Consider the following 26,696-nt stretch of genomic DNA (forward strand, 5'->3'; position numbering starts at 1 on the left):
GTATTTTTTTTTTTAGAAATATAGTACAGTATGTATTAGCAACTACGTTAAGAACTGTTATTTTATTCACACAGAGAAAAGAAATACAAAATGCTAAAATTTGGCGTCTGTCTTTTTATATCCTATATAGGCTTGTTATTATATGTGTGTTGTAACATGTATAAAAATGTTAAATATATTCAACAATATTTGGTAATTATATATATTTAAAAACTTTTATGTACGCTACTTGAAACTATGTGAAAGGTTTTCAGTCTATAAAGGCCTATTCTATGATTTTTTTAAATTTTTAATTCTTATGCAAACAATTAATAAAATTGAAAGTTTCTTACATTGTCAGTATATGCATAGCATTACAGTTATTACAAACAATTCTCTACCAGTGTTTAGCTAAGGTTTGCATGTTACGTTGGTTGAGTAAGTAGACTGGAACATGAACATGATATTGAAAAGACTTCTAACTTCTACTAATACACGTATATTACAAGAGATTTGTAATAGATTAAATTAAGTAAGTAAGAATTCGTTTTTTATAAACGTTGTGTATGACATTATAAAATTTGAGAAGTATAATAGCAAAAAGAAGTGCGTTACGAAGACATATGTCGGTAGTGTTACCCACTGAAACATTATTCCCACTTCAACTCTCTGTAAAAATAAAAGTATGGGGTTGAATGCGTCAAGAGTGGTATATAAATAAAATTTGAAGCTTCTTCCTAATTTCATACGCAGGTGTCCCCCACCTATAGTTGCAAACAAAAATTTTCCCTCGATGTTGAAATTTACTCTGCGTATTCACAAAAAAATTTGGCAGTAAATAGGTATTTAATTTTTAAAAATGAAAGTATTCATGTTTCGAAAAAAAGATTAAAGCGGCGTGGGGAAGAATGTTTACAGATAATCCAGTAAAAGTTTCAGTTTTATTGTTTTGATAGTTTCGGAGCTGTTGCGAGTTTAGTTTGGAAGATTTTTCGGCCGCGCGAGACAAGTTTGGCTCGTTTTCGTTTTCTTCCAGCGTAGGAAGCAGGGAACAAACGCCGATACCTGGCTTCACCTCGCATCCTTTGCTGGCCTTCCCTTGTCCTCTCCAGATGTATTACTGTATATTAGCTCCATGGTCTGAAGTGCCAAGTGCGTACGTAAAAAAAACAAAAAAACAAATGCAACAAGTTGCTTTAGGTCCATCGCGTTAAGATTTGGTTATGTCACTATAATTTAAGAGAACGTATCTAATACCAATATTTTCTACGTTTATTTTATCAAAGTTACGGTAAGTTTGAATTATTTTTTTAAAAATGTTTTTAGCCAATATTGTTTTAAAACGTAAGGTATATCGGATTTGCCATTGGAACTATTTCTTTGAATACGGCTTTATAAATCGTGGTTCAAGAAAACAAGCATAATTATGATTGACATATGCAGGAAGAAAGAAAAGAGCTAGATTTCATATGTTCAAAACTGGATACTGATGTTTATTACGTAGTAAAAAAAAAAGGAAATGTATGACATCTTGGATGCCATGGAAAAGTAAAATTGATAAAAGTTGGATATCGTGAATTTTCCGCAAAACATGCATGTGAAGGTTCCCTGCTCAAAACCCTCATACTCCCTTGCTTGTACTGTGAGGAGAATGTAGGGGTTGTAATTTCGTCAGACCTATTATCTTGGTTAGATATCATTAAAATGTTATGGTATCGCATTGCAAACTACTTATGTATGTATACAGACATACACACAAACATACATACACACAAACATACATACACACACAAACTCACAAACACAGTAGAGTTTCAGTTAGTTTCTCATACAAACAAGATTTTCCACTTTTGACCTTCGAAACACGATGAAGGTTAAGGCTAGTCCACATACCTCATCCTCGGACAGTGGTCCGCGGATGAATGCACACATTTGTGCTGTCTACATGCTGCTGGTCCGAAGCAGGTCCGAAGTGAAGCTTAGCAGTCGTAACACCAGAGTGCAGTACATGTGCGAGGCATTTGCTTTTGTCTACATCGAGTTGTTTTCATTTAAAGTCGTCTGCTAGATTTACATATGCATAGTTTATTTTGTTTCAATTGTTTTGAAATTTAAGTTTGCAGGTTATATTTTGTACATTAATTTTGACAATATGTTAAATAAATATTACAACATAATATAATTGAGCTTTTATCATACGTGGCACAATATTAGGTGAATTATTGCCTAAGCAGTTTTAACGTCAGACGAATCTTCATATAGTTTTCAAGACACCTGCATGTAAAACCACAGTGTAAAACAAAGAAAATGTTAACAAACATTAACCTCAAGTCGTTCTCTTCGCGACCAACTCTTTTTTTATTTCAGGTCAAATTGCTCCCAACTCTTTCAACTCCCGCGAGTCAAACAAATCTCTGACTCTTCCGCGGACTAAAAGTTAAAAATTGCGAATGATCTTGGGACATGGGACATGGGACACGGGGACGTGACGTCAGAGGGTCACGTGCACCAATCAGCACTGGTCCGAGGACGAAGTATGTGGACTAGGCTTTACTGTCTAGGTGAGGTTTGAGAAAATCACCCCTTAAAGCAGAATTTAATTATTCTTGATGTAATTTTACCATTGCATTGTTGGTTTTTCTTTGTATCCATGGCAACAGGCTTTTGCAATGGCAGTGGCGTGCCCACAAGCATATATATAAATATGACACAAAAAAAAAATATATATATATAATGTATCATTGCGTTTAAAAACAATCCTTGTACCTATGCTATGTGACTCCATAATGATACCAGCATCATGGTGCTTACATTATTATCCCAGTTTTACTTTGGATATTTGTGGGAAATTGGGGATTTTGGGTGAAGAACTTTTAATACTTTTGATATGGTTTTCGCAGTATTAGTTTCTGGAGAAAAATAAGTTTTAATTATTCTGAAGGTTACTAGAATCCTACTGTCTCTTGTATAGGTCCCACAACACAACATTCTCATAATTAACTCGAATCCAGTCAGTTCTAGTATATTTTGCTTTACCAAATTAAAATTCTTTGAATCTCAAGTGTCCTTTTATCCCAACGTTTAAAGTTGTATTATATTAAACATATTTTGTTGCTGAATCATCACTAACATAAGAAAGCTTTTAATTCTAGCTTGCTTTAGCATCCTTGAAACAATAAATTTTGCCATCGGAAAATAAACTCGAACTGTTGAAAATATTTTTTTTTAATGTATATAATTCAAAGAATAAAATATTTAAAATTGTAATTTATACTTAAAGTCCAGTTAAATGACTATTCATTATTAATACAAAGTGATAAATATATGATACAACTCTCTAATGGTAAGTAGGTATTGCAGTTCGGGAATCTATGCAAGGTCATGCTCCTGAACTTTAAATGGGTACTGTAGTTTGCAAACATACAGAGCAACATTAAGGTATAAAATTGGGTGTGTCTCTTATGTACTTACTTGCATATCCTTTCTTTCAGAGCATATAAGCAACAGCATTACACTCATCATGATAAAGTTTGTGAGCATGATGGCAGACTTTACCCATCTTTTGCTGGCTGCTCTGCTTGCAGAAGGAGGGGTGGAATTAAATCCTGGACCTAAGTGTCAGTATGTTGAGGTAAGTACTTCATTGTTTAATGTTTTTGCTTGTCGGTAGTGTCTGCAATTGCCTGCTAAGCCACATGGTGTTTACATTGTGTTTCCTAGAAATTTGTTGTTACAGTTTTTTTGTTCCCCAATTTAAGATCCAAGTACTCAGATACGAAGGCAAGGAAGGCTGTGTAAGGTTCTGAAATGAACAGTTCCTGCGGCAAGTGTTGTAAAACAGGATGAGAAACAAGTGTCGTAGCAACGCGTGGTTTGACGTCCGGCGTGAGTGACGTGACGGAGCCACAGTGGTACTTGTCTGGTGTCATCGACGCTGTGTGCTGTAACGACACTGGTGACATCGCGTTATGCCTCTTTGTTTTTCCTGGGTATTAACACAAGTTCATTCGACCACACAACTGCCCTTCCATTGCAATTTTTTACCTGGAGGATAAAAATGACGACTGATATTGTGACAGTGTTGGCAAGAAAGAGAGCACTCATGGCATTGCAGTCAGACTTCAAGGTTCAATACTCAAATCCTCAGTAAATTTTGTGCTGTTATTGTTATTAAGTGTAGGAAATTTACACTCCTTACATTTTATGATTTCACTACAGCTGACTACTTGCACAAAAACGATGTGTCACAATAATTATGATTTTTAACTTTATAGACTGCAATGGTTACTAAGAATGCCACAGAATTTATAATTTTAGTTTTCGTGGGAACTTAACTACTGAGTTTATAAAGGTTAGTTACCATGACCATAATCAGACACAGCAGGATATAGCCTACTTTACCTTTATTTTTTATTTTTTGTTTTTGGATAATTATAGCTTACCATTGATATTTAACTATATTTCTCTAAAAATGTTGGGGTTTTCTAAAAGATGTAGATTTTGTTTGTTAATTTAATTGTTGCTGTTAAGATACTATACTGTGTTTTCATATTGTAATTTTTTTCCCTCTTTTTTTTACAGCTATCCAAGACTTCAAAATTAAGTGAAAATTCACCACATACTATCCTTCCAAAACTTCTTTCACAGCCAACATTCTTGTCAGACACAGACATAGTAAGTTTTAGTAATAATGGCAGTATTTACTTAAGTTTAGCTCACTAGAATTTTACAGTAATGTTGCTTGAAGTTTGGCTAGATTCTTTACTTACCATATTAACATTGATGCATATAGTGTTTCCAAATTGTAATGACTACGTCATGTACTTTGAATTCGGCGCGCCGTGGTCGTCACCCCTCCTACCGATTCCCCCTCCTTTCCCCTTTAGATACGTCACGATTCCTTCTCCTTCCATCTGGTAATTGATCCCCCACCCTTCAGGTTTACTGCGCTTGCGCGGTTCCCCTTCTGGGGCGCGGTATTCGAGGATTTTCGGCGCTGAGTCTCGAGGCCTGTTCAGCTGTAGCTACCGACAGTGTTGGGTCACTTTGCATTTGAGCAGCTTGTAGTTCCTTTGGTAACTCTTTAAGTCAGTTAGGAGTACGGTGCTGGCGAGCTCTCGACATGGTAAGCTTCTTCGCGGAACTTGGGTTTGTGTGCTTGGGCACCAACAGGTTGTGCCCTGTTCTTAACGTTAGGTGATCGTTATCTAGCTTTTTGAAATTTGTTCTAAATTATTTGTTTCGGCTTGCCACTTGGAAATTACGTTTTGGAATTCTGCAATAGGGTAATCATGTCAAGTTGTCTCGTGATACGTACGGTTTTGTGGTTAAATAATTTTTCAATTCTTTTCTCTTTTTTTTGGTTGTAACTGTATCTTGCTTTGCCAATTCTATATTGTTGTCTGGTCTACGTTAATAGTTTAAGCCGTTTGAGGCATGATGCGCTGTATCTATTTGACCCTTTCTCTTTTTGACTTTCACAACTGGCTAGCTTTGCTTTGCGAGAGTCCGATTGCGGGACTTAATAATAATAATAATAATAATAATAATAATAATAATAGTAGTAGTAGTAGTAGTAGTAATAGTAGTAGTAGTAGTAGTAGTAGTAGTTTCATGTTATGCTTATAATTTTATACAAGTATTGAATGTTACAGTTACAGGGATCAGTATTATACAGTATTATCAGTATTATATGTGAATTATTCAACTATGGATTTCGTGAAAGAAACTATTTGTATCTATTTATAATGTACCTATTTACAGTTGAAAGGATAGTAATTAAGGAAACGTAAAGATAAAATTTAACTTTGCTTGTACCTACAATAACACACCTCTAGTAGCCATTCCTAATTCAGCTTAGGACTTTTAAGATACGTATTTTGTGAGGGTACTTTTTATAGTTTATCCATGCGTGGGTTGGAGGTTATTTGCTGATCTGCAACAAGTACCCTTTAATGTAAATTTTTATTGAAACAACTAAATTGTGCATATCTGCAAGGTGGCCAGTCAATTTATTTATTTTATTTTGTTTTATAAGAGACCAGAAAAGATAATTCAGGGGAGAGACTATAAGTACAATTTTGGATACTTTATTAATAGCGGAGGGATTTTAACGTTGCTTTATAAAATAAAATTTTAATTTTAAACTTACCATTCATTGCAAATATTAAATTAAACAAAAAATGTAATCTCTTACCATAAAAACAATTATAAAGGAAACTAACAAAAATCAAACTGAAAAATTAAAAAGTAAATATGTTGTTTTTATTAGCCCCACTCATAGACATTAATATTCTCATTGGATGCATAGAACACTCGCTGTACTTCCATTTTTAGATTTGGTGCTTGTAGTTCATCTCTAATCTGATCCCAAGTGATAAATGAAACATTATCATCATCAATTTTGAAATTCTTTTCAGTGTTATACAGATTTGACAGAATATTACTTGAACTTCATCCTCTTCTTCAACGCCTGTGCCACCTGTGCACATGTATTGTGTGTTTCTCTGTAGAATTTCGACCAGAATCGCCATTGCTCAACAATTTTTTCCCAGATGAGGAGGGCTTTGGGTCATTCTAGCTGTCTCGTCTTTTTTGCAAAATGATGGGTCAGAGACCTGTGGAAATTCTTGTGTCTTCTCCATTTCCTCCATTTCTTTCTCCGATAGTGAGGCCAGTGGTTCATCATCAGAATCAGATATGGATCCATATACATCCTCAATATGAAGATGAGGTTTAGGATTAATTTTTGAATAGGCTAAGGTACCCAATGTAAAATTATTGCTGTTATCAGAAACAGCTTAAACTTTTCATTACCAAACGGTTGGGAAGAAAAACTCTTCCAATAACATGGTAACCTTTTGTGTGCCTGAAAATAGTTTTATATTTTCTACTGATCCCAGTTTTGCTTGTTTGTTCGAAACGTCTGCATCATCAGTGGTCAATACTTTGATGTTCTGGAAAATTTTCTGAAGTGCCTGGGAGAAGCCTTGCAACAACGAAGTATCGGTGTCACGAGCCACTAGTCTGTCTGCAGTCCTTGTACAAGTAGCACCCGCCCCGTCATGGCCGGCCTCGTGATGTGTTCACATTGTTGCCAACACTTTAAACATAATTTTATTATGGTATTGGGCAGGGTATGTTGATTTTAATCAGCATGATTTAAATCGTGATTTTAATCATGATTTAAATCGTGTGATTTGTTTTTTAAATCAGTGAATAAAATCAATTTATAATATGATAATATGAACGTTAATATTTCCTATACTGTATTGTTTAAACCAAGGAATCATGCCTACTTACATAAAAATTGACTGCTGCAAAGATAGAATAAAAATTGAATAGTAATTAATTTCTTCTACAATGTATTTATAGTTATTTTGAAACACTTGTTAAATATATGTGGGTGGACTGTTCCTTTAAATGCCACCTCATTATCTCTCTTCTCTCCTCCACCTCATGTGTTTGTGTTGTGTGTGTGTGTGTGTGTGTCATATCTCCTTGGTAACAGGTTTGTCTTCCAACAATATCAAATGCTATTTTTAGAACTTTAGGAAGGAAATTTTCAGTTCTTTGGTATGTCTGTTTTGGTTCAGTCAACATTAAGTAATCGACTGGGTACAGAAAAAACTGCCAAACTTGTATTTTTGTTTAAAATTTTAAATAAGTAATATTTTATGAAGAAGTTTTACTTTGAATACTCTCATATGTGTGCAATTCTGAGAAGAAGAAAGAAAGGAAATTGTGGTTTTGGTTTAAATTACTTTATTTAAAACAATTGGACTAAAAGACTATAAGGGATGACAGAAGTGACAAAGTTACATTTAAATATGATATATTTTCAATGATGTAGTTATTTTCTATAAGACATTTTTTTTTTTACTAATGTTAACTATGTTACTATACTAAAAATTTTCCAAAATGAATTAATCTGTTATTAATTGTACTGTAGAGCAAAGTCAAGTCATGAAAACAGTCATGAAAATGTACTGTATATTACACAGATTACAATTTTTTATATTTTAATAAAAAAATTGTATTTTAATCAAAAAAAACCGATTTTAATCAAAAAAAACCAGATTTTAATCCAAAAAATCTGATTTTTTTTTTTTTAATTTTTTTTAAAAAAATCAGGATTATTTCATACCCTGGTATTGGGTAACTGGCCCCCATCGCTTAAGAAATGTAAATTACCAATGGTAGCCGGCAGTCTGTCAAGTGTTGGCTGTAAATGGGCCCAAATCACTGGATGTGAGTGTGACAAATGTTTGGATAAATGTTTGGATAAAGTACAGAAACATGCGCTCAGCTTCTCTAACTTCGTTTGTGTGGACGACCACTGTGTGCATACTGGGCCGTCCAAAATGAAAGGATTGCACTTCTTCAGCATATTTTGTTTGATAATTTTCGCTAAAGTCAACTTGTAGAATTGCTTAGTGCTCAATAAGGGTTTCTTTTTTTGTTTTAAAAAGCCCTATATTTTGCACTATATTGAATTCATTACTCAACATTTTTTTAAAATTACATTCCATACATACACATGGGTTTATCTTTAGTGGCTTTTAACACACTTTGTTATTGTCTGCGATTTTTTAGTTTTCAGTCAACAATATTGTGACGTAAAAATTGTCACTTTTGATATAACAGTGGAACAAAAAAATTGAATTCGTTGTAATAGAGACCTTTTGTTCTTACAAGTATTACAATTCCTTGAAAGACATTTTTTTGGTTATATCTGTTGCAACTGATTAAATTTAGACAGCCCACATGGTTTGAAACAGATATTATCTTTGCATTATATAGTGAAAACAAGCTTAAATTGATATTGCTTTATGTTGCACGCACGCAAGTGTCACGATTGTCGCAATGTGGCTGGACTACCCAAAATTGTTGAGTTTAAAAAACATCAAATACAAAATGTTAGTTTGTGACCTCCGTAAAAAGTTTGTGCAAGTTGAATAAAGTGTCTAGCATAACTCAATTTTGTTTATGCTTAGTTAAGTAATCTGTATTCGGCACATACTCTACTATTTGAATCTTCTTCCATAAAACTAGCAATCTTTTTTTCTTTCAAAATATTGTAGCTTTTTCTGGCACTTCCTCTTGAGTCTACCAATCTTACGTACGTTCTTCAAAGGTTCCATTGTCTTTTCTGTTTCTAAAACTTTCTATATTTTGACTAGTTTTCTGTTTATCGTTCTCTTAAACAATCAGTTGAGACTAGAAAAATTGTCTTTCAGTTTTTGAGATAAACTTAACTATACAGCAAATTATTCTTTATGGTTTCTCTTATCACTTGCAGTTGGGGAATGTTTTAGTGCATTCACTTTGGTGTTTGGCGTGTGACTGTTATGTTTGAAACTCTGTGTATGAATAAGCCTTAAACTATTTTTTCAGATGCTTATCCAGCAAGAAGTAACCAAGTGTCGTCAAGAAATTCTCAATAAGAGTGATGAGCTATGTGAAAAAACCAAAGAGCTCAACATGAAAGATAGTCTTTTGGCAGAAAAAGATAATAGAATAACCAATTTATTAGAGACTTGTGCAAAAATGAAAACTACATTGCTTTTGCAAGAGGTAGGATAATATGTAGTTTGTAGTGAGTTTATTTGGATGGACATGTGGAAAAAATTCAAAGCCGTTATAAATAAGATCAAATTTTATATTATAGTTTGTAAGATTACAATATATTTATAGGTTGTATTGCAAAACAGTGATGTGCAAATTAATGAAAGAATAACTGCTTAGTACACTTCTCTGTGTTTGTAAAAATGTATTATGCTGTAATCTTTAGATTATGTTTCTAAAAGTTATTTCAATAATTTTTTTAAGTTGGTACGGGTTAAAGGTTTCAATATATTTTTGCCGACTAAGTTATTCTCCAAGCTGGCTGGGCAATATATAATACATCTACAGCTTAGCTTGGCTAAGGGCCGAATTCAGAGAGCTCTTTCGACGGTCATCCACACACCGAAAGGCTTTTCAATTGAAGCTGCTCGTCAGAGACGTTTTTCAGTGGTTGGTTGACTGCTGGATAAGGAGAGCCAACCACTTGAAAGTGAATGTGGTCTGAAGCTCATTCGAATGCCTGTTCAGTTGAAAATCGGCGGAGCAGTTGATGGTTTTAATATATAATTCCCACATAAAAAATGTTCATGTTTGTTTGTCATTGTTTAAAACATTTTTGTCATATGGCAGATAAGTAAAATATGTTTTGGAATTAAATATGCGTTTTTAAAGAAATCGTTTCGCCCGCAAAGTGTGCATCAGACACGTGTTTTGTAGCGATGGCACAAGATTTGGATGAATTTCCAATTCACATTGACGAGGTTTTTGAATTTTTTGATGATCTTAAAAATGAAAATCCAGTTCCGCGAAGGTATATAAGAAATTTAGCAGACCCGTTTGATTTTTATCGGGATCAAGAGTTCGAAACACAATTTTTTTTCTCTGTAAGAAACTGCATCTGTTTTTTTTTTTGTTTGGTTTTCGATTACGGTTTTGTGCTTTCTCACGAGATCAAAAATAATCTCTTTTTCATCTGGAGAAAACACTATAATTTTAGGCAATGTATCCATCTTCAGAAAATTTCTCAACCTCGTGTTCAATCCAAACAAAATATTATTTTCAGCGGGAGAGCAGACAAAAGACAATCAAAATGAAATAGGGCTCTTTTCCACACACACTCCAAGTACTTGATCTAAGAAAATTTTTGTGCCATGTTGCCAGATCTTCACCGAAAGTGGATGGGAACAAGCTTTCAGCTGGCAGTCATTCGAAAGGCGTTTTTGAAGTATGAGAGGTGGAGAGTCTGCCAGATGAATGAGAGTTGGATGCGTTTTCGAAGGTCAACTCTGAATTCGGGCCTAAGTATACTACATCTGCAAGCCATCTACTGCTCGCTGTAGTGGGCCAGGTATATTACATCTACAAGCTGGCAGGGCCAGGTATACTACATCTACAGCCCAGACAAGCCATGTATACTACATCTACAACCTAGCCAAGGCTGATTACATTATATCTACAGCCTGGTCAGGCCGGATACATTACATTTACAGTCAGATTAGGCTAAATTTATACATCTGCAGCTTGGCCTTTGCTATGTATAGGACATCCACAGCCTAACAGAGCTGCGTAAACATCTACAGCCCAGCCAGGCATGTTATATAACATTTATAGTCCGGCCGCCCCAGGTATACAACACGTATAGTCCGGCTGGCTAGGTACACTACGTCTACAGCTCGGCTGGGCTTCGTGCATCCCCGGTGAGCGTTCTAGGCTTGTGCAAGTCATTCATTCTTCAATTATTGTTATTTCTTAAAGCTTATCTGAATTGTTATATCTCAAGAGCTTATTGAAAAATGTATAGCCTTTAAAATACTTATCTGAAAATCCTTCACTACTTCTAAACTATTGTTTATTCAGTTATTATAGATATCTGTTAGTAAACAATAGTTTTGAAGAATAATTTGCACTCTTATATACTGATGCGTGATTTCTTATTAATTGTTTGAGTAAAGAGCAAAATTCTCTTTACCTTCGTTATTCATAAGTTACTATTTCTTTGTATTAATAAATTTCAAGCAGTTTTTAACTTATTGTCAATTATTTCACTATAAATCAATACTTCACTCTGTATTTCACATAGACCTTATGCAGGAATAAAAATAGTAGATAGCAAAGAATGAGTGTGCAAAAAATTCACTTCAAAAAACCCATATACTAGATAAGTTTTATTCAAAACCTTTTTTTTCCCATAATGTTTGCAAGTCTCAGAAACTTCACCAATTATACTATGTAACCTGCCCGCAAATACATTAGTTGCGAACAGACTAGCGGAATGTGATCACTCTGACTTGTAAACTCGACTCGCATGACTTCTCTTTGTTATGTTTGTCGCAGGACAGAATCTCGCAGCTAGAAAAACAAAGCAGCGCTGCTACACTCGCACAGAGGAGCGAAGACCTCAAAACATTGGATCTGAAATGCAAGGAGTTTGAAAAGCAAGTGGGACAGTTAGAATGTACAGTTGCAAATTTGAGTGAAGAAGTACACGGTCTGACAGAAAAAGTTAAGCAATTGTTAGAAAAGCTGAACAACTCAGAAATGAAGGTAATTTCAATATTCCTGCTTCAGTTTATTTTTTATAAGCATTTTGAATTACTATTTGTATAGAATATATTATGTGTAAGATATCTTGTGAAAATGAGACACCTAATTTTAATACTAGAAATGTTTGTTGCTAAGCACACTCTTACTGTTCCCGGGGTTTGTGCAGTATTGTAATGTCAGAGGGAGGTTGTTAGGCAAGGGGTGGGCGGAGGAGGACGTGATGACACGTGACACCTATGGCGAGCAGTGATACTGACAGCCTGGTGCCGGACCTGTGTGAGAGTGTGTGAGAGTGTGTGAGAGTGTGCAGGTGTTCTCGAGGCTGGAGCTGGTGGCCCGCTGCCAGGAAGGAGACTGGAGGAGCGCACTGCCGCTGCTGGAGCACAGCCTGGCGCGGGACTCCCCTGCCCACCAGCAGCTCTGTGCCGTGCGCGTGCACACACACTGCCTGGCGGAGGCCGCCTCCCAGGGGCACGTGGACCTGGTGCGGGAGTTCCTGCGACACGGCTTCCCGCCTGACACGGTCGTGATCAACGACGGCACCACCATGCTGCACCGCGCCGCCTGGCACGGCCGCACGGACCTAGTGCAGCTGCTGCTGGACTACAGGTGCTCTACGCTCTACTGCTGGTCCGCCTCGTCTAACTGCCAACCACTTTTATATAACACTTCGCCTTAGTCAAGTCTCAATAAAATTGTACCTATTACACAATACAACAATATTTCTTTTCCCTTGTTTATAATAAAGTTAGGTTACCTTTCTGTGGCATTTCTTGAATGTCCATACATCTTCCTCAAACTATACGTTTTCCTAAACATATAAAACCAATAAATTTCCAATGTAAAAAAGTATACATTAACAGTTTTTTTTGCAAAATCATCTCAAAGTTTAATTTAAAACACCTGTTATTTAATCTCTATACATCTATGCAAAACATTTTATCTTTGTTTACAACACAACTTGCTCAGTCCTTTTCAATGTGCCCTGAGTTAACGCAATCACCAATCACTGGTTACAAACACTATTTACAAATACATTTCTTTTTTGTTTTGAACACGGGAACTCTGTAAATGCTTTGACGTGGTCTCGTGCCACCAGCAGTGAGTCTGTCGTCGATGTTCCTCACGAGTGTAGTCCACTTGTGGATGGACATGTGTGTTGACATCAGTGACCGTGCCACACGCTGTCTCGGTGGCCTCTGCACAGCTCACCCTGTCACACTCACCATCTACCACACCCCTGCACCTCTGGATCTGCCTGCATCACTGCATCAATCTTGTTTACACGTAGTTATGAAAAGTACTTGGTTTCTTACCTTCAACAAAATTGCTACCGTTCTAACAATTCTGGTTATCCACAGCTTGTGAAATCTCATTAATGTTCTCCTACGTTACCACATTAATTTTTTCCACACTGCCTGTTCCTACTCCATTTGCAAACTGAATTTCAACTTTCCAAACCTTAATATTGTGACAATGCTTTTATCGTCACTTGGTTTGTTATTTTGCTGGTTGGTTATCGGGTCCTTGTGGGCCTGTGCGCTATCTGTGAGCATGTGTTGTTATTATGGTCGTAGTTCCTGTGGTTATCGCTAAGCGCGGTATCGTCCAAAGTTGTAGTGTGCTGCGCGCTAGAGGAGATGCGGTGAGATCGTGGTTGTTCGGGCAGGTTCGGCTACTTCGGAGCTTAGCGCGGGGATTTTCATGCTGTGTGGTTGGCAGTGCTTTTCTTACCTATTTTATTCTGCTGGTCTGCTAGCAGGAGTTGTAATGGGAGATGATGAGAAGATACCAGGCAGAACAGGTAGAGAAGTTGGCAGGATGTAATATGCTGGCTTGTGACAGTCTGGTTGGCATGGCGAGAGAAATACAATGAATTAGAGTGCACATGATGTGGTTAGCTCACCTGAAAATATGAATTTTGATGTTTTTAACATACATATCATTTTTCTGTTCATCCCACTGTTCCTACTCACCCTGTTTTACGGTGTCCTTTGTACATTATGTGCCTAATGTAAGAAATCATTTAATTAGTCATGAGTCTAGAATTTTCATTGCTTTGCAATATAAATAAAAGTCGGAGCTACCCTTAAGATAGGAGCTCCACAGATGCCCTCAGCACAGAAGAAATAATGCGGGGAAACCATTGAAAGCAAGAAAACCGGTGGAGCCGTTGAATCCATGGGTTAAGGGGCCCGCCTCGTCAGGGGTGTAAGTGTGTTAGTGAGGCGGGATGATAAGTGCGACGCTTGCTCGTGCTTCTAGCGCGGTGTCGCCTCTAAGCGCAAGGCTCTGAACTGGCGCGCATTCGTCTCGCCGTCACAGGATAACTGTGAAATTTGAGCGGTGACCGTAACATTATATGGCGGAGAAATGAAGATAAAGGTGTTATGCAAGCCCCTTAAGTGCTTTCAAGAATCTGTACTGATTGTTTTATGCCTAAAAATTACTCTGAAAACACGCGTTTTAGGCATTTTAACGCTTCGAAAAATACAGTTTAAAAACTTAATCCGAAATTAAAAGTACTTTTCGGGCCTCAGCGAACTCTTAAATGCTATTCGTAAATAGGTCCCACTCGGTTATCTTGAGTAGTTTTGAAATCGCGTTGTTTTTCCTGAAGCTCTGCACACCGTATGTGTGCCCAGGTAGGCGGGCCCCTTAAGTTCAATCCACTGCAGGGCGCAACATTCCGCAAAGAGCCGGGTGTAGAAGCAAAAAAGAAAATAGGTTCCACTTAGCAGTTACGTGGTAGATGTCACGAGGACAAGTGGGCTGGTGAGGGGGGGTGGGGGTTAGCTGCTAACGCACAGCGCTGGAAGGGAACCTGGAGATGATGAGCCGTATTGTGGCTCTGCTTGGCAAACTCTAACAAAGAGACCTGGGCCCAGGTGGCTCTCCCTGGTGGCAGAAACCAGAACTACCAGGGACCTAGGTGGTACACTGGTTGCGTGATGGAGCGCTGGCGTGGACATGGGACAATCCCCAAGCGGAGGGGGGAAGAAGGGGGTATCACGCCGGATGCTCGTCTTGGTGCGAGGGCAAGGGGTAAGAGAGAGTGAGTTCGTCTTATCCCAGAACTGGGTTCTTCGAACCACATGATGGGGGGAAGTGGCGCCACAAGGCATTCTGTGCTCTTCGCCGCGAGGAACGGCGGTGGCGAATGCCGACGTGCGCTGGCGCTATCGGAGGGACGGTAAGGTGCGCTACGTGACGGCACGCATGCGAGTGAGTGCTCAGGCTGCGCTCAGAGAGTGCTAGGGGGGGGGAGGGGTGCGTTATCGGTCGACGCTGCAAGCGCAAGTGGGCCCCAGGAAAGAATTAAGACCTGGGTAAATTAACATGAAAAGTATCCGCGAAAATATAGAAATGCCCCAAAGAAATAGCTAGTGTGGTGAGATGTTGGTGGCTTGCAGGGCGCCGGTGGACGCGAGGGACTCGGTGTACTCGCGCACGGCGCTCATGTACGCGGCCATGGGCGGGCACGAGCGCACGGCCAGCTGCCTGCTGGACCACGGAGCCTGCGCCGGCGCGGTGGACGGGCCGGGCTGGAGCGCGCTGCACCTGGCCGCCATGATGGGCCACGAGCACGTGGCGCGGTGCCTGGTGTCGGCCGGCGCGGACCTGGCGCTGCGGTCCGGGAACGGCCAGACCGCGGGCGACATCGCGCGCCAGTACCACAAGCACCGGGTGGCGGCACTGCTCTCGCGCCCTCCTGTCGCTTCTAGGTAGCTTCATGCTTACTACCGTCAGTTGTGCATTTTATATTACACCAATTAACTATTAGGAATATACTAATGTGCATAAATAAAAATGTGTTTTTTTTTTACATCTCTTGCATTTATTTATAATTCAGATGATAAATCATTGTTGCCTGCAGTTTGTACCTTATTGTTGTGCGTCCACATGACTGCTGAGACGCAGCAGTGGAGGGGATAGCGACAGTCTGTGCAGTGTGTTTCCACTTTGCACATCAAATTCCATGTGGAAGTAATGCTTTCATTGAAGCATTTCGAAGCTGAACAAATCCCAGAATACAACCTCTCAGCTTCCACGATAAGCCAATTTCTTTTGTTTTTCTTTCATTGTTGGGTGTCTTGGTTCTTGCCTCGTGTCCGCGCTTGGCGGGAAAGTTTGCCATTTTTTTTCGTGCAAGTTTTATTTGGGGTGATCGAGACGTTGGCTACTGGACCTCCCACTTCTCATTTCAAATGTACTGTGTTACTGTGAATGTAATTAATAAATTACATTTTCCCTGTTTGGTGTAACGTTCAGGACAGCCGAGACAAACTTCGTACGAGCCGCTCATGACGTTGTGGGAATGGGGTTGGTGTTGTGGTAAAGCACGAAAATTACTAATTTTCAGGGAGTTTGACGGTATTGTAAATGTTCTGGCAGAATGCTGGTCGCTACCGCCAACGTGCAAACCAGAGTAAAAACAGTTTTGGTGTAAGTAGGCGCCTACTTCTCCCGTTGCCGTTCCTTCACTTCTACCTCCCCTACCCCTTCCTCCCCTCCTTCGCTTCTGACGTTTCGTGACGTAGGCGCCCCCTCCACTCTCCAAGCTTACGTTCACGCTGGTGGCGCCCCCTGTTTGGTGTGTTAGATATAAGCTTTGGTCGAGCCTTCGGCTGGCCTGTTTTGTCCGGGGTCATCAGCCGTGTGGTGGTGCATCGAGGACCGTGGGTGAACACGGTCTTGTCAAAAGTTTTCATCGGTGTCACACGTCTTATCATGTTTGAATTGATTTGAAGTGTTTGTGGCCAAGTGCAGTTTAGTACGTAACTTCGTTTGGTTAGTAGCCACCTTTTAAAGTTTGTCTATTACATTCCAGTTATGAGTCGCCTTAGCTTTGGTGAGGTTAGACGGATTTCCGTGCCTCTAGATAGTTTGATTGGTCACGCGCTCTTGTGACAGTGTGTGGGCAACATCATAGCGGGGTATAGCCATACCATACAGTTCTTTTATCGACGTACCACCGCGCCCCGGACTGGCAGCACGTAAGTTTTTGTTATTTTTTTTAAAGGCACATTTTCTAGTTGTTTTTAATGTACTTTTAATGTAACATTTGTATTATCTGCATTGGTTGATAAGGCACTTTGGGCACGGTTTCCTTGATTCTAGTTGACTGTCTCTACTGCCCCTTTATTTGTGCTAGTTTCAAAACATATTTACTATTGATTGTTAATTATCATGCTTAATTAATTTGTATTTATTTGTTGAATTTGCGAGCGCCTTGTTGCTTCCTATAAACTTATTATACACTTCATATAATTGTTATTTGTTTGAATAGTTTATTAATAAATATACAATTGTTTTGAAATTCCTTCTGTCTATTACAGTCATTGTTGTAACACTAATTATTAGCCAGATTCTCTCTGTATGGCTCTATCATAAGAGCCCCCTTAATTTTGTGTATTGTCTCGGCGCTGAAAGTGAGGTTGACTGAGGTGGTCTCCTGCCTCACTACACTTCAATGGAACAATTTATTTTTCGTTTTACTTGCAAAAATATCTCCAACATTTATATGCACATAAAAAAAAAAATGGTGGCGTTAAGGTTTCCGGTGAAGAAAATTTCAGTTTTAAATGACAAACTAATTTTCAGACTACAGAATCATCATCTGTGTGCCTTTCCTGGTCACGTGCTTGGTTTCTCATAAAGCTCTTCATTGGAGCTAAGTAATAAAGTGCAGTGATGTATAAGAAATGCAGAATTGATGGGAGCATTTATATTAAAATCCTTACAGCCAAACCTACATTTACAGCAATGATCACCATACTTCATGTTTTGAACCAGTGCCATTGTCATGTGTATCATTAACTCGCTTACGACAGAGATCCTCATAGTGATTATATTATTTAAAAAAAAAAAAAAAAGGGGGGGGGGGGGGGGGTAGTTATAAATTTGTGTCTCAAATTTTTTTTTCTTTTCTATTTTTGAAATTAAGTTTTTGAGAAAAAGACGTATGGTCCAAGCTTGTTAGTCTTCTCCGTAAACAAGTTACATAAACCTTGAAACAAACTCCATCAAGGTTTTGTGAATGTCAAGGAATTGTGAGAAATGTCTGGGAAAATTCTACAAATTATGGAAATTTTAAAGTTGCACATATGTAATTGTAAAAATGTTTGCTTCTGATGCGTTCGTGTCGCTACCGACACAACTCCACTTAAAGTCCGCGCTTGAAGACTAACAGCAACTGCTACTTTTTCTTTTTACATATTCCGCGATTCCCCTTTGCGATAGGCTGTTACATCCACCCCTCCAGTGCTTCTGGCCAATCCAGGCCTTTGTTAGTTCGTATTTTGCACCTTTGAAGTTTGTCCTTGAGTCTCGGTGTGATATTATTCAGTTCCATGCAGTGAGCCTTAGTACTTGCATGGCATCGTACATCTTTGTGAAAACAATTAGCACCTGGAATAAGAAAGGTGAGTACAAAGCTTATTATGTAAATTTTATGGTATTTTATCAGGTGAAGTTAGTTTGTTGATGCGATCATAGGAATTTTCTGTTAAAATAAGGTGTATTTTGATAAAGAGGTAATCAATTCATGGTTTGAAAAACTCCAAGCTGATATCAAAACACATGGCATTTGTGTGCCAGCAACAAGTTTACTTTAAGACGTGCGTTTGTGGTGACCAATTAATTCAGATAAACTCTCACAGCCGAATTTTTAAATAATTTTCTTGTCTTTTTTGAAATCCCAAACTGTAATTTCAGTTTTTGACATTTCTATTTATTTTAAACATTACTTAATGTTGTACTGGTCGTAATTCACGAGTTCTGTCACGTACTTACATTGTGCATAAAAAAATGCATAATTGAACAATTTTTTCTCCCAAAGTTGCTAAAATTGATAAAATGTATATATGCAAGATGTAGCGAGTATTGCATTTATGTGTCATTGAAATTCACTAAGTAGGCATGTAGTTTTACTTACATTGATACATAATATTTCTAGGTGCAATTTTGAAATATTCATTTGTTTTTTGGAAGTTATTATACTTATGGATTCATTAACACTCATATTGTAACCTAACCTAAAAATATTAATAGGTACCATTTAAAAAAAAAATTAGAGATTTCTAAGAAAACTTTTAAGGCACAGTCTGCTTGGACACACTCAGGGCACACAGAGCTTCAGAAAAAAACAACCCAATTTGAAAATTACGAGATATCAAAGTGGGGTTTGTTTACAAAAAGCATTTAAGAATTGGCTGAGGGCCGAAAAGTACTTTTGATTTCGGATGAGGTTTTTAAAATGTATTTTTATAAGAGAAACACATGCACACCACCTGACACCCTCCTCTCCTGACACTTTGGGCCTCCCGCTAGCGATGTGCGTGTGGTACAGCCAGTGCCTTGTTCTCTTATATACATAGCAAATATTATTGTAAACCTTATTCTCTTATTTCCCAAGTGTACATGTATTTCAGGATCCTGAAAACAGATCATAAGTTCATCATATTATAAGTTACAACTCCACAGCAACGGACCCGAATACTTGATAGTGGGTTGATGGTGTTGATTTTTCAGATAGGGGCGACCAGCTTAAAATGACATGCTAGGATAAAAACACACACTGTAGGTGTATTGCCACTCTGCACACTCAGACGATCATAATATTATAGAGTCTATGGAAAGCAAGGTTGGTTGTAATGGTTCTCTGCAAATGGTGTCTGTATGGTGGCTGCGTAGCTGTGTGAGGATGGAATAAAATAAAAGTCCCTGGAATAAATGTTTGCATTGTGTGCATGTTTGTGTTAATATTTATTATAAGATTTATTTTAAAAACCATCTTTTTTCATATGTTAGTGAGCATTTTTGCTATTTATTGAACTAAATACTTTGTTATTAAGTTTAATCTGGGTGAGTTATAAGGCGAGGTTAAAATATTCTTGCAAATTGAGTAAAATTACACACCAGTAATTAGAGTAAAATGATGCAGTAAGTCATTTTACCCGAATGTTCTCCCACATGTTTTCCATGTTATGGAATGCATTCGTTTTTTAAAATATATATTAAATTTAGGAATTTACATATTTTACTAGGCTTAACTTAACAATTTAGCTATTAATGATTTAAAGGCTAGCAGCTAATCTACAAAAACAAGGCTATAAAATTTATTTTTATGAACAAAATGCCTAATAAATACAGACAATTAAAGTAGCTACTTGCAGTATCTTGCTCTTTTAAAATACGTGGAGTTGTAAGTAAAATTGTTCCTAGCATAAGTACCTTACAGTATCAAGTTTCACAGTTAAGTTTTTGGATATGTCCACACATGGTTGGAAGCTACAAAAGAAAGTCTTCCTGACAGTCCTGGGAGGAAGTGGCAATGCAGAGAGCTATAGATGCAGTTAACACGGGAGAAATGGGCTGCATCTAGCTGCAAAGACATTTAATGTACCACGGAAGAGCAAAACACAAAAATAAATTCTTCAATGGTGTAAACAAAGGTTTGGGTTGTTTTCGTCCCACATTTGACGAAGCTCTAGAACGTGAACTTTAAGCTACTTGAAACTTTAGAATCCCGTTAATTTGGACTCACATGCACATAAGTAAGAAAACTTGTTTATCAGCTAGCAGAAAGAAATGCCTTAACTCACCGTTTTAACTGAGAAAAGAAAATTGCTGATTGGGATTGGATACAAGGTTTTACGAAGCATCATCCGGATACATCTTTAAGGAAACCTGATGCAACAACTGTAGCATGGGTGATGGCTTTCAACAAACAGCAAGTTAGTAAATTTTTCATTACATATCAAGAGACTCAACAGTCACAACATAGCATTAGTAAATGTTGATGAATCCAGCGTGTCTACATTTCAAAAAACCAAAATAGTATTTGCTACTTAGGAAAAACAGGTGGGGGCTATAACAGGCACAGAGCGGGGCTTACATGTCAGTGGTGAGTCGTATGAGTCCTGTTGGCTTGGTTACGACTGCTCTGATCTTTCCACGTAACAACTGGGAAAAAGAATTAACAGGCAATGGTCCTCATGGAACCTTGGGCACTGCACAAGTGTGAAAGTGGTTGGAAGACAGGTGACGATTCCCCAGCATGATGAAGCATTTTTCATCTTTTGTCAAGCCTACCCAAGAAAACCAAATACTCCTTATTGTATATGGACATTCAATTCGTAAATATGTGGATGTGCTGACATATGCAAAAGAAAATGGAATAGCGATGTTATGTTTGCATCCTCATTGCACATTTGTTACAACCGTTTGAAGCGATGTTTTACGGCCTCTCAAGACCTGTTACGAACAAGAAGTAACCAAACTGCTGAAGAATCATCCTAGAAGAACTGTCAGTATCAGATCAGTGAACGTTTTACTGTTGCATATGGAAAAAACAGCCACTTTAGCTATTGCTGAAAGTGGTTTTCAAAAACAGGACTTCCTCGACCGATTCAATTGACTTATGTGTGACCAGGTTTAATTCAGATCAAGAAAACAAAGTGATTTTATACCATATAGGTAGGAGTAACATTAGAGAACATTAATATGCCACTCCCAAGACTTCTGTTTGTGTAGAAACTGTTGGAGGAAAAGAAGAAAGATCTGAAGGATAGTTGTTTTTTTAGGATAAGGAACATAACAAGGTTCTATGAAAAACTGATTGCCTCTTAAAGTTGAACTTTCTGTTGGCTATTAATATTACATATTTATTTTATTACAAAGTTTTTCTTTGTAAGAGTTAGTCTAATTTTACTTAGATAAAACACAGTGTTCATTTAAGAATTGTTTTGTTAATATCCATTATTTATTAATAATGTTAGAAGTGGTGGCACTTATAACATTTTAAATGTTACAGTACAGATAATTAAACTTATTACATAAAACATTTACAACTTAAATATTTAAAAACTTTAAAATCTGTAGGTAAGTGTGTTTTTGAACTATGGAGTGTGTTTTTTATAAATGTATTTATACTCTGGAATTAAAAATCCAGCCACCAGAAGGGACCTCATCCCATAACAATGTTAAAAACTATTTCCTTCAAACTAGGTAATTGGCACCTAGAATCTGATTTACTTGAAATATTTGTTTATATATTTGATAAGGTATTATACTAAAAAAATTTTTGGCTACTGTAGTTAGAGTTATAAAACAATCAAAGATTTTTGACGTGACAACGTCTAATAAATCGATGAACGCCGGCTGCACGCACAAAAAAGTGTCCTACTACGGATGTCCCACTACGAATGTGTCCTGTTTGCTAATTGTACGCATGCATGGCATCTCTCTTCAAGCTCATTGTACGCATGCATGGCATCTCTCTTCCACTCGATTCGAACAACCATCGATTTGACTTTTCAATCATATTTTCGTCGTTTGAATTATTAATATTATGTAATTTAACAATCGTCCACCAATTTTCAGCACAATCGGTACGGTTATTTAAAAGTAATGTTGAATATTCAAATATGTTTTGGTGTTTTACAGTTACACATAATAATTCAAATTACACCCGGGATCTTTTGCACAATGTTTTAAAAAATATTGTAACACATTATAAATAAGTTTGGTGTATTTGCGATGCGTATTTGTTATAAAATCGTGTTATAAAAACGAAATAATATTATTCCCCTACCGTGAACAAAATTTTTATAAATACTATATATATAACTTCTGAAACTTTCATTATTGCGTATGGCCTCGTGGCCGCGCGGATATAACTGCTGACTTCCAATCTAACGGTTATCGGTTCGAATCCCGGCAACTGCGAAGTTTTTTTGTACTTGTAAAAATAAATACGGCGCACGCAACATTTCAAAAGCAATAAATATATTTGAATTAATGAATGCAAATAAAAGAATTTATTAATTAAACTGTACATTTCATTTCACTCCTTTGTATCCATACAAAATAGTGATCTATAATATAAAAATGAATCGCAAAATGTGTTGGTAAGCGCATAACTCAACAACGCCTGGACTAATTTGGCCAATTTTTTTTTTTAAATGTTCGTTGAAGTTCAAAGATGGTTTATACGGCGAGAAAAATTCGAATAATTGGCGGAAAAACCCTAAAACCAGCCCTTTTCTTTTTCCCATACAAACGTTTTCTAACTAAAACGAGCACTCATTGTTTAAACAATGTAGGTATGTTCCTAACGTCAAAGAGTCAATTTGCACTTTATTACCTCAGTACAACGTTCAATCATATCTATCAAAACAGTGTGCGTTGGAGCACAGATAAATAAAAAAAAAAAAAAAACCAAAATCGAATAGTTCAATTTGGTCGGCTTCGCGATATTATTTCATTTCTTTTACTTTAAAATGCATCAGTTTTCAAGTCATTACATCAGTCAAACAAAACCAGCGTTACCAAAAGTATTTCATAAGTTTAAGTTTTTATTATTTCTTTTCCCTATTTGAAATACAGCTTGAAGGATTTGACTCCAAGTCATATCAAATTAAAAAAAAGTTGAAACAACAAAAAAATGTCAATGTCAGTGTTTTTTTTTTCCTTGGATCTTAGGTTACCTACCCTAATGAGTTTGCTTTTGTCAACTTATACACAAAACAAATTCTTACCTATATAGTGATTTGTGCAGTGTTTATTTACCTATGATCGCTAATTATTGCACGTGACAAAATAATCTATAATATAGATATGCCTCCTATTCGACGAATCAATTTAGGTAGAAGAACCCGAAATGCTACAAACCAAGCTAATTACCGATCTAATCATGCACTACAATGAAAATAAAAATTATTATGTTTCACGTGATTAACAATAAAGAGATTACTTATTTTTTTATTTATCTTTTTATTTATATGTTTTATTTAATTATATTTCTTATTCACAACACCCTATCACCAGGGTGACAGTTCTGTTCAGAAGAATTTTTTGCCCCGACTATAAAATATGTAGGAAAAAAAAATGTCACATTACAAATCATTTTGACAGGACTTTATTGCAATTTAATTAGGCAGTACGAAGTCTGCCGGGTCAGCTAGTAATTCAATAAAAATTATTCAATTTTATTCATAAAAGTATGCAATCATTTCATCAATGTATTGTTATGACGTTGTCACGTTAAACTATCGTCCGTAAACCGACTTTACAGACAACCAATTTTTTAGTGAAAATAATGATTATTATAAATGTATGGATATATATACATACACACATAATTGTAATTCTTGATTCTAATTGCCTTGCTGTTACAGGGATACCTCAGTGGAGTTTTCACTTAATATTTTTTTACACAACATTTATACATTATAAAAATTAATTAAGAACAATTATATTTGATTTAATAATTTTGTAATATTTTAATTTCAGGTTCATTACATTTGAAGTACATTCAAAATTATTAATTTCAAAATCTTATATTTACAGTAAGATGATTTATATATTATAATATTCACTTTAAAAATATGCAAATGTGTTACAAATTTAAATGGTACACAAATTTATATAGGTAAAATAACAGTTTCCAATATATTGTAAAATATAGTGATCCTTAATCATAAATTTTAGAAAATGTGTTTACATGTGCACAATAATAATTTATATTTGCAGCCAACTGGGCAAAATTATACAAAAAAAATTGGTTAAAAATGTATTAACTAAAGCAATTGTAAAAAATAAAATAAATGTTTTTGCAAAATGTCTCAATTTTTGAAGAAAATTTTTATAAAATATTTCACTTAACATGATATATACTATTATTTTTTGCTTTAGAATGTTAGCACTCCTGTCTGTTACTATTTAATTTGGGTTTGATGATTTCTTATTACCATAGTAAGAGTTATTTTGTAGCCAATTTTTGTTTTCTTATCTCACTATTTTTTCATCAGACAAAATACTATATATACATTTTCATGGTAAGAAAAAAACTGGAAATAATTAATTGAAAAAAATGTTGAAAGGTTGTACTTATATATTTTTTAATAGGTAGTTTTTTGAAACATAAGTTTTTAGTTTTTGTTGTTGACAGAATCGTGAATTTTATTACTGGAAATATATTTTATCCTTTAAGTATTCAGAAATACAGAAAAATTATTTAAAATTTTCAAACCAGTAGCTCTTTGTGCTTCCTACAAGGTATTTATTATGAAAATTAAATTATTAACAAACTAGTCCATAATTATAAAACAATTAAAACCGAAATACACTAGGTAATTTCATTCTACATTCAAAACTTTTGTCCCTGGTTTGGTACTTAAAAAACCACTCCCATGATTTCTTTCACTAAGAGTAAACACTTTAGTGATTTATATTTTTATAACACCCAAATAAGGGGGGGGGGGGGGGAATTTTAGTTAAATTATAAATGTTTAATAATAAATCCACTTACCAGACTAAATTGGTGTAGTAGTTGAAAAAAATTGACTTATTTAATTGTTAGTAATGTTTACAAATATTTTCCATGAACATCACAGTTCCGTTTTGACAAGAGACAGAAGGCTTGCGCTCTCAGATATGTAAGGGTTGACGTCTGAGGGCAGAGTTGCGTTGTCCAGAATCTCCGCCAGAGCGCAGTACCTCTGTCGGAGCATGTGGGCGGACTGTTTGGGCTGCCTTTGTCTTGTGAACACACCCATCCTGTTGCCATCCACTCTTGTTCTTTCTGCAACAGAGCACGTCTCATTAGAGACTGTGTGCCTATGCAATTTTTTTTCCTAACCTAACTAAAAACAAAGTGTTTAGGAGGGGTGTGGGTTAGGGATAGACTAAGTGCGTCTCTGGCCGAAGCCTACACGCTCTAATCATGTAGGTTATTAGCCATGCAGGAGGGGATTGGCCAGCCACGGTAGCGATTGGTGCCATGACTGACTCCCCTCACTGACTATTCTAGACTAAAACTAGATAAGTTGGGCCCAGGTAAAACTTGCATAGACACTGGGAAAACCCTGGGAACTTACATGCCGTATGCAAAAATTTCATGCATTATTCGTGCGGGTTGGTTACGGGAAACAGAGGGATGGATCCGGAAGAAAAGTTGGACAGAGTAGAAAAAGAGTCCACCATGCGGGGGTCGGGAACTTGGACACTTTGTCCGCATTAATTTTGAATGGCACGGGTAGTTTTACGGGTGACTTTAGTCGTTTCCTGCCGGGCTGCCAGCCAGCCTTGCCTATGCATTATGTAGTGAGCATTCTAATGCAGGCTCTAAGCACTGGACTTAATGTAACTAAAGGATTAGACAGACAAAGCTTTAGTTAAACTTTTCATTTAAATGATTTTGAGGTGGGGCTCCGAGTACATCTGGGCCTAGATACCTTGCGATTGTTTACCTTAACGTAATAATTAACAATAAACTATATAAATTATATTTAGTTTTGTTCATTATCCATACATTCTCTAGTTGGACTTTATACACTAGCGTAAGTAGTCCAGGTGAGCTAGGTGCCGCGCGAGAGAGGCAGGCATTTGCCTGTGCAAGAGGAGTAAAACAGGACTCGGCAAACGAGTGAACCACGTGTGGTTGTTGATGCTCAGCGGGTGACAGTCGCTAGCAGTGAGAGCGAGTGTCCAAATGTGAAGCGCCGGACGTGTTGCAAGTTAGTTGGGAGAACAAGCGAGTGAACGAGCAATCTACTGGTCGGTTATGCCTGAGGTCGTGTGTTCGACAATGTGTGTTAACA

The 26,696-nt window shown here is 36.8% G+C and overlaps 3 protein-coding genes across 9 annotated transcripts in view; 1 reads left to right on the top strand and 2 right to left on the bottom strand.

Annotated features, from left to right (window-relative positions):
* LOC134538541 (collagen and calcium-binding EGF domain-containing protein 1-like) overlaps positions 1–2,019 on the bottom strand; it is a 43,494-nt gene extending 41,475 nt beyond the window's left edge. The window contains exon 1 of one of the 3 annotated variants that reach the window (XM_063379955.1): positions 1,873–2,019. Coding sequence is in view for 1 of the 3 variants with exons in the window: in XM_063379957.1 (XP_063236027.1) it covers positions 1,873–1,877 (5 nt within the window). In the remaining 2 variants the exon portion in view is untranslated. Of the gene's footprint in view, positions 1–1,778 lie in introns of all 3 variants that reach the window. The other 2 variants (XM_063379957.1, XM_063379956.1) reach the window with 2 other exon arrangements.
* Positions 279–15,916, top strand: LOC134538540 (ankyrin repeat domain-containing protein 27-like). Of its 5 annotated transcripts, none has more exons than XM_063379949.1 (8): positions 279–2,193; positions 2,347–2,540; positions 3,471–3,610; positions 4,561–4,653; positions 9,376–9,555; positions 11,881–12,090; positions 12,401–12,699; positions 15,504–15,916. In XM_063379949.1, the coding sequence occupies exons 2-8, from the start codon at positions 2,450–2,452 to the stop codon at positions 15,817–15,819; spliced, it is 1,329 nt and encodes a 442-aa protein (XP_063236019.1). In that variant the 5' UTR covers positions 279–2,193; positions 2,347–2,449; the 3' UTR covers positions 15,820–15,916. The 5 variants fall into 5 exon arrangements, with proteins under 5 accessions (XP_063236019.1, XP_063236021.1, XP_063236020.1 ...); XM_063379951.1 differs by having other exon boundaries at positions 279–2,102; XM_063379950.1 differs by having other exon boundaries at positions 279–1,989.
* An 8,873-nt stretch (positions 15,917–24,789) lies between these two features.
* LOC134538543 (beta-glucuronidase-like) overlaps positions 24,790–26,696 on the bottom strand; it is a 53,797-nt gene continuing 51,890 nt past the window's right edge. The window contains exon 12 of the mRNA XM_063379958.1: positions 24,790–25,678. Coding sequence (XP_063236028.1) covers positions 25,485–25,678 — 194 coding nt within the window. The 3' untranslated portion in view covers positions 24,790–25,484. The remainder of the gene's footprint in view (positions 25,679–26,696) is intronic.

This window comes from Bacillus rossius, chromosome 13, assembly GCF_032445375.1.
Source record: "Bacillus rossius redtenbacheri isolate Brsri chromosome 13, Brsri_v3, whole genome shotgun sequence".
Lineage (NCBI taxonomy): Eukaryota > Metazoa > Arthropoda > Insecta > Phasmatodea > Bacillidae > Bacillus > Bacillus rossius.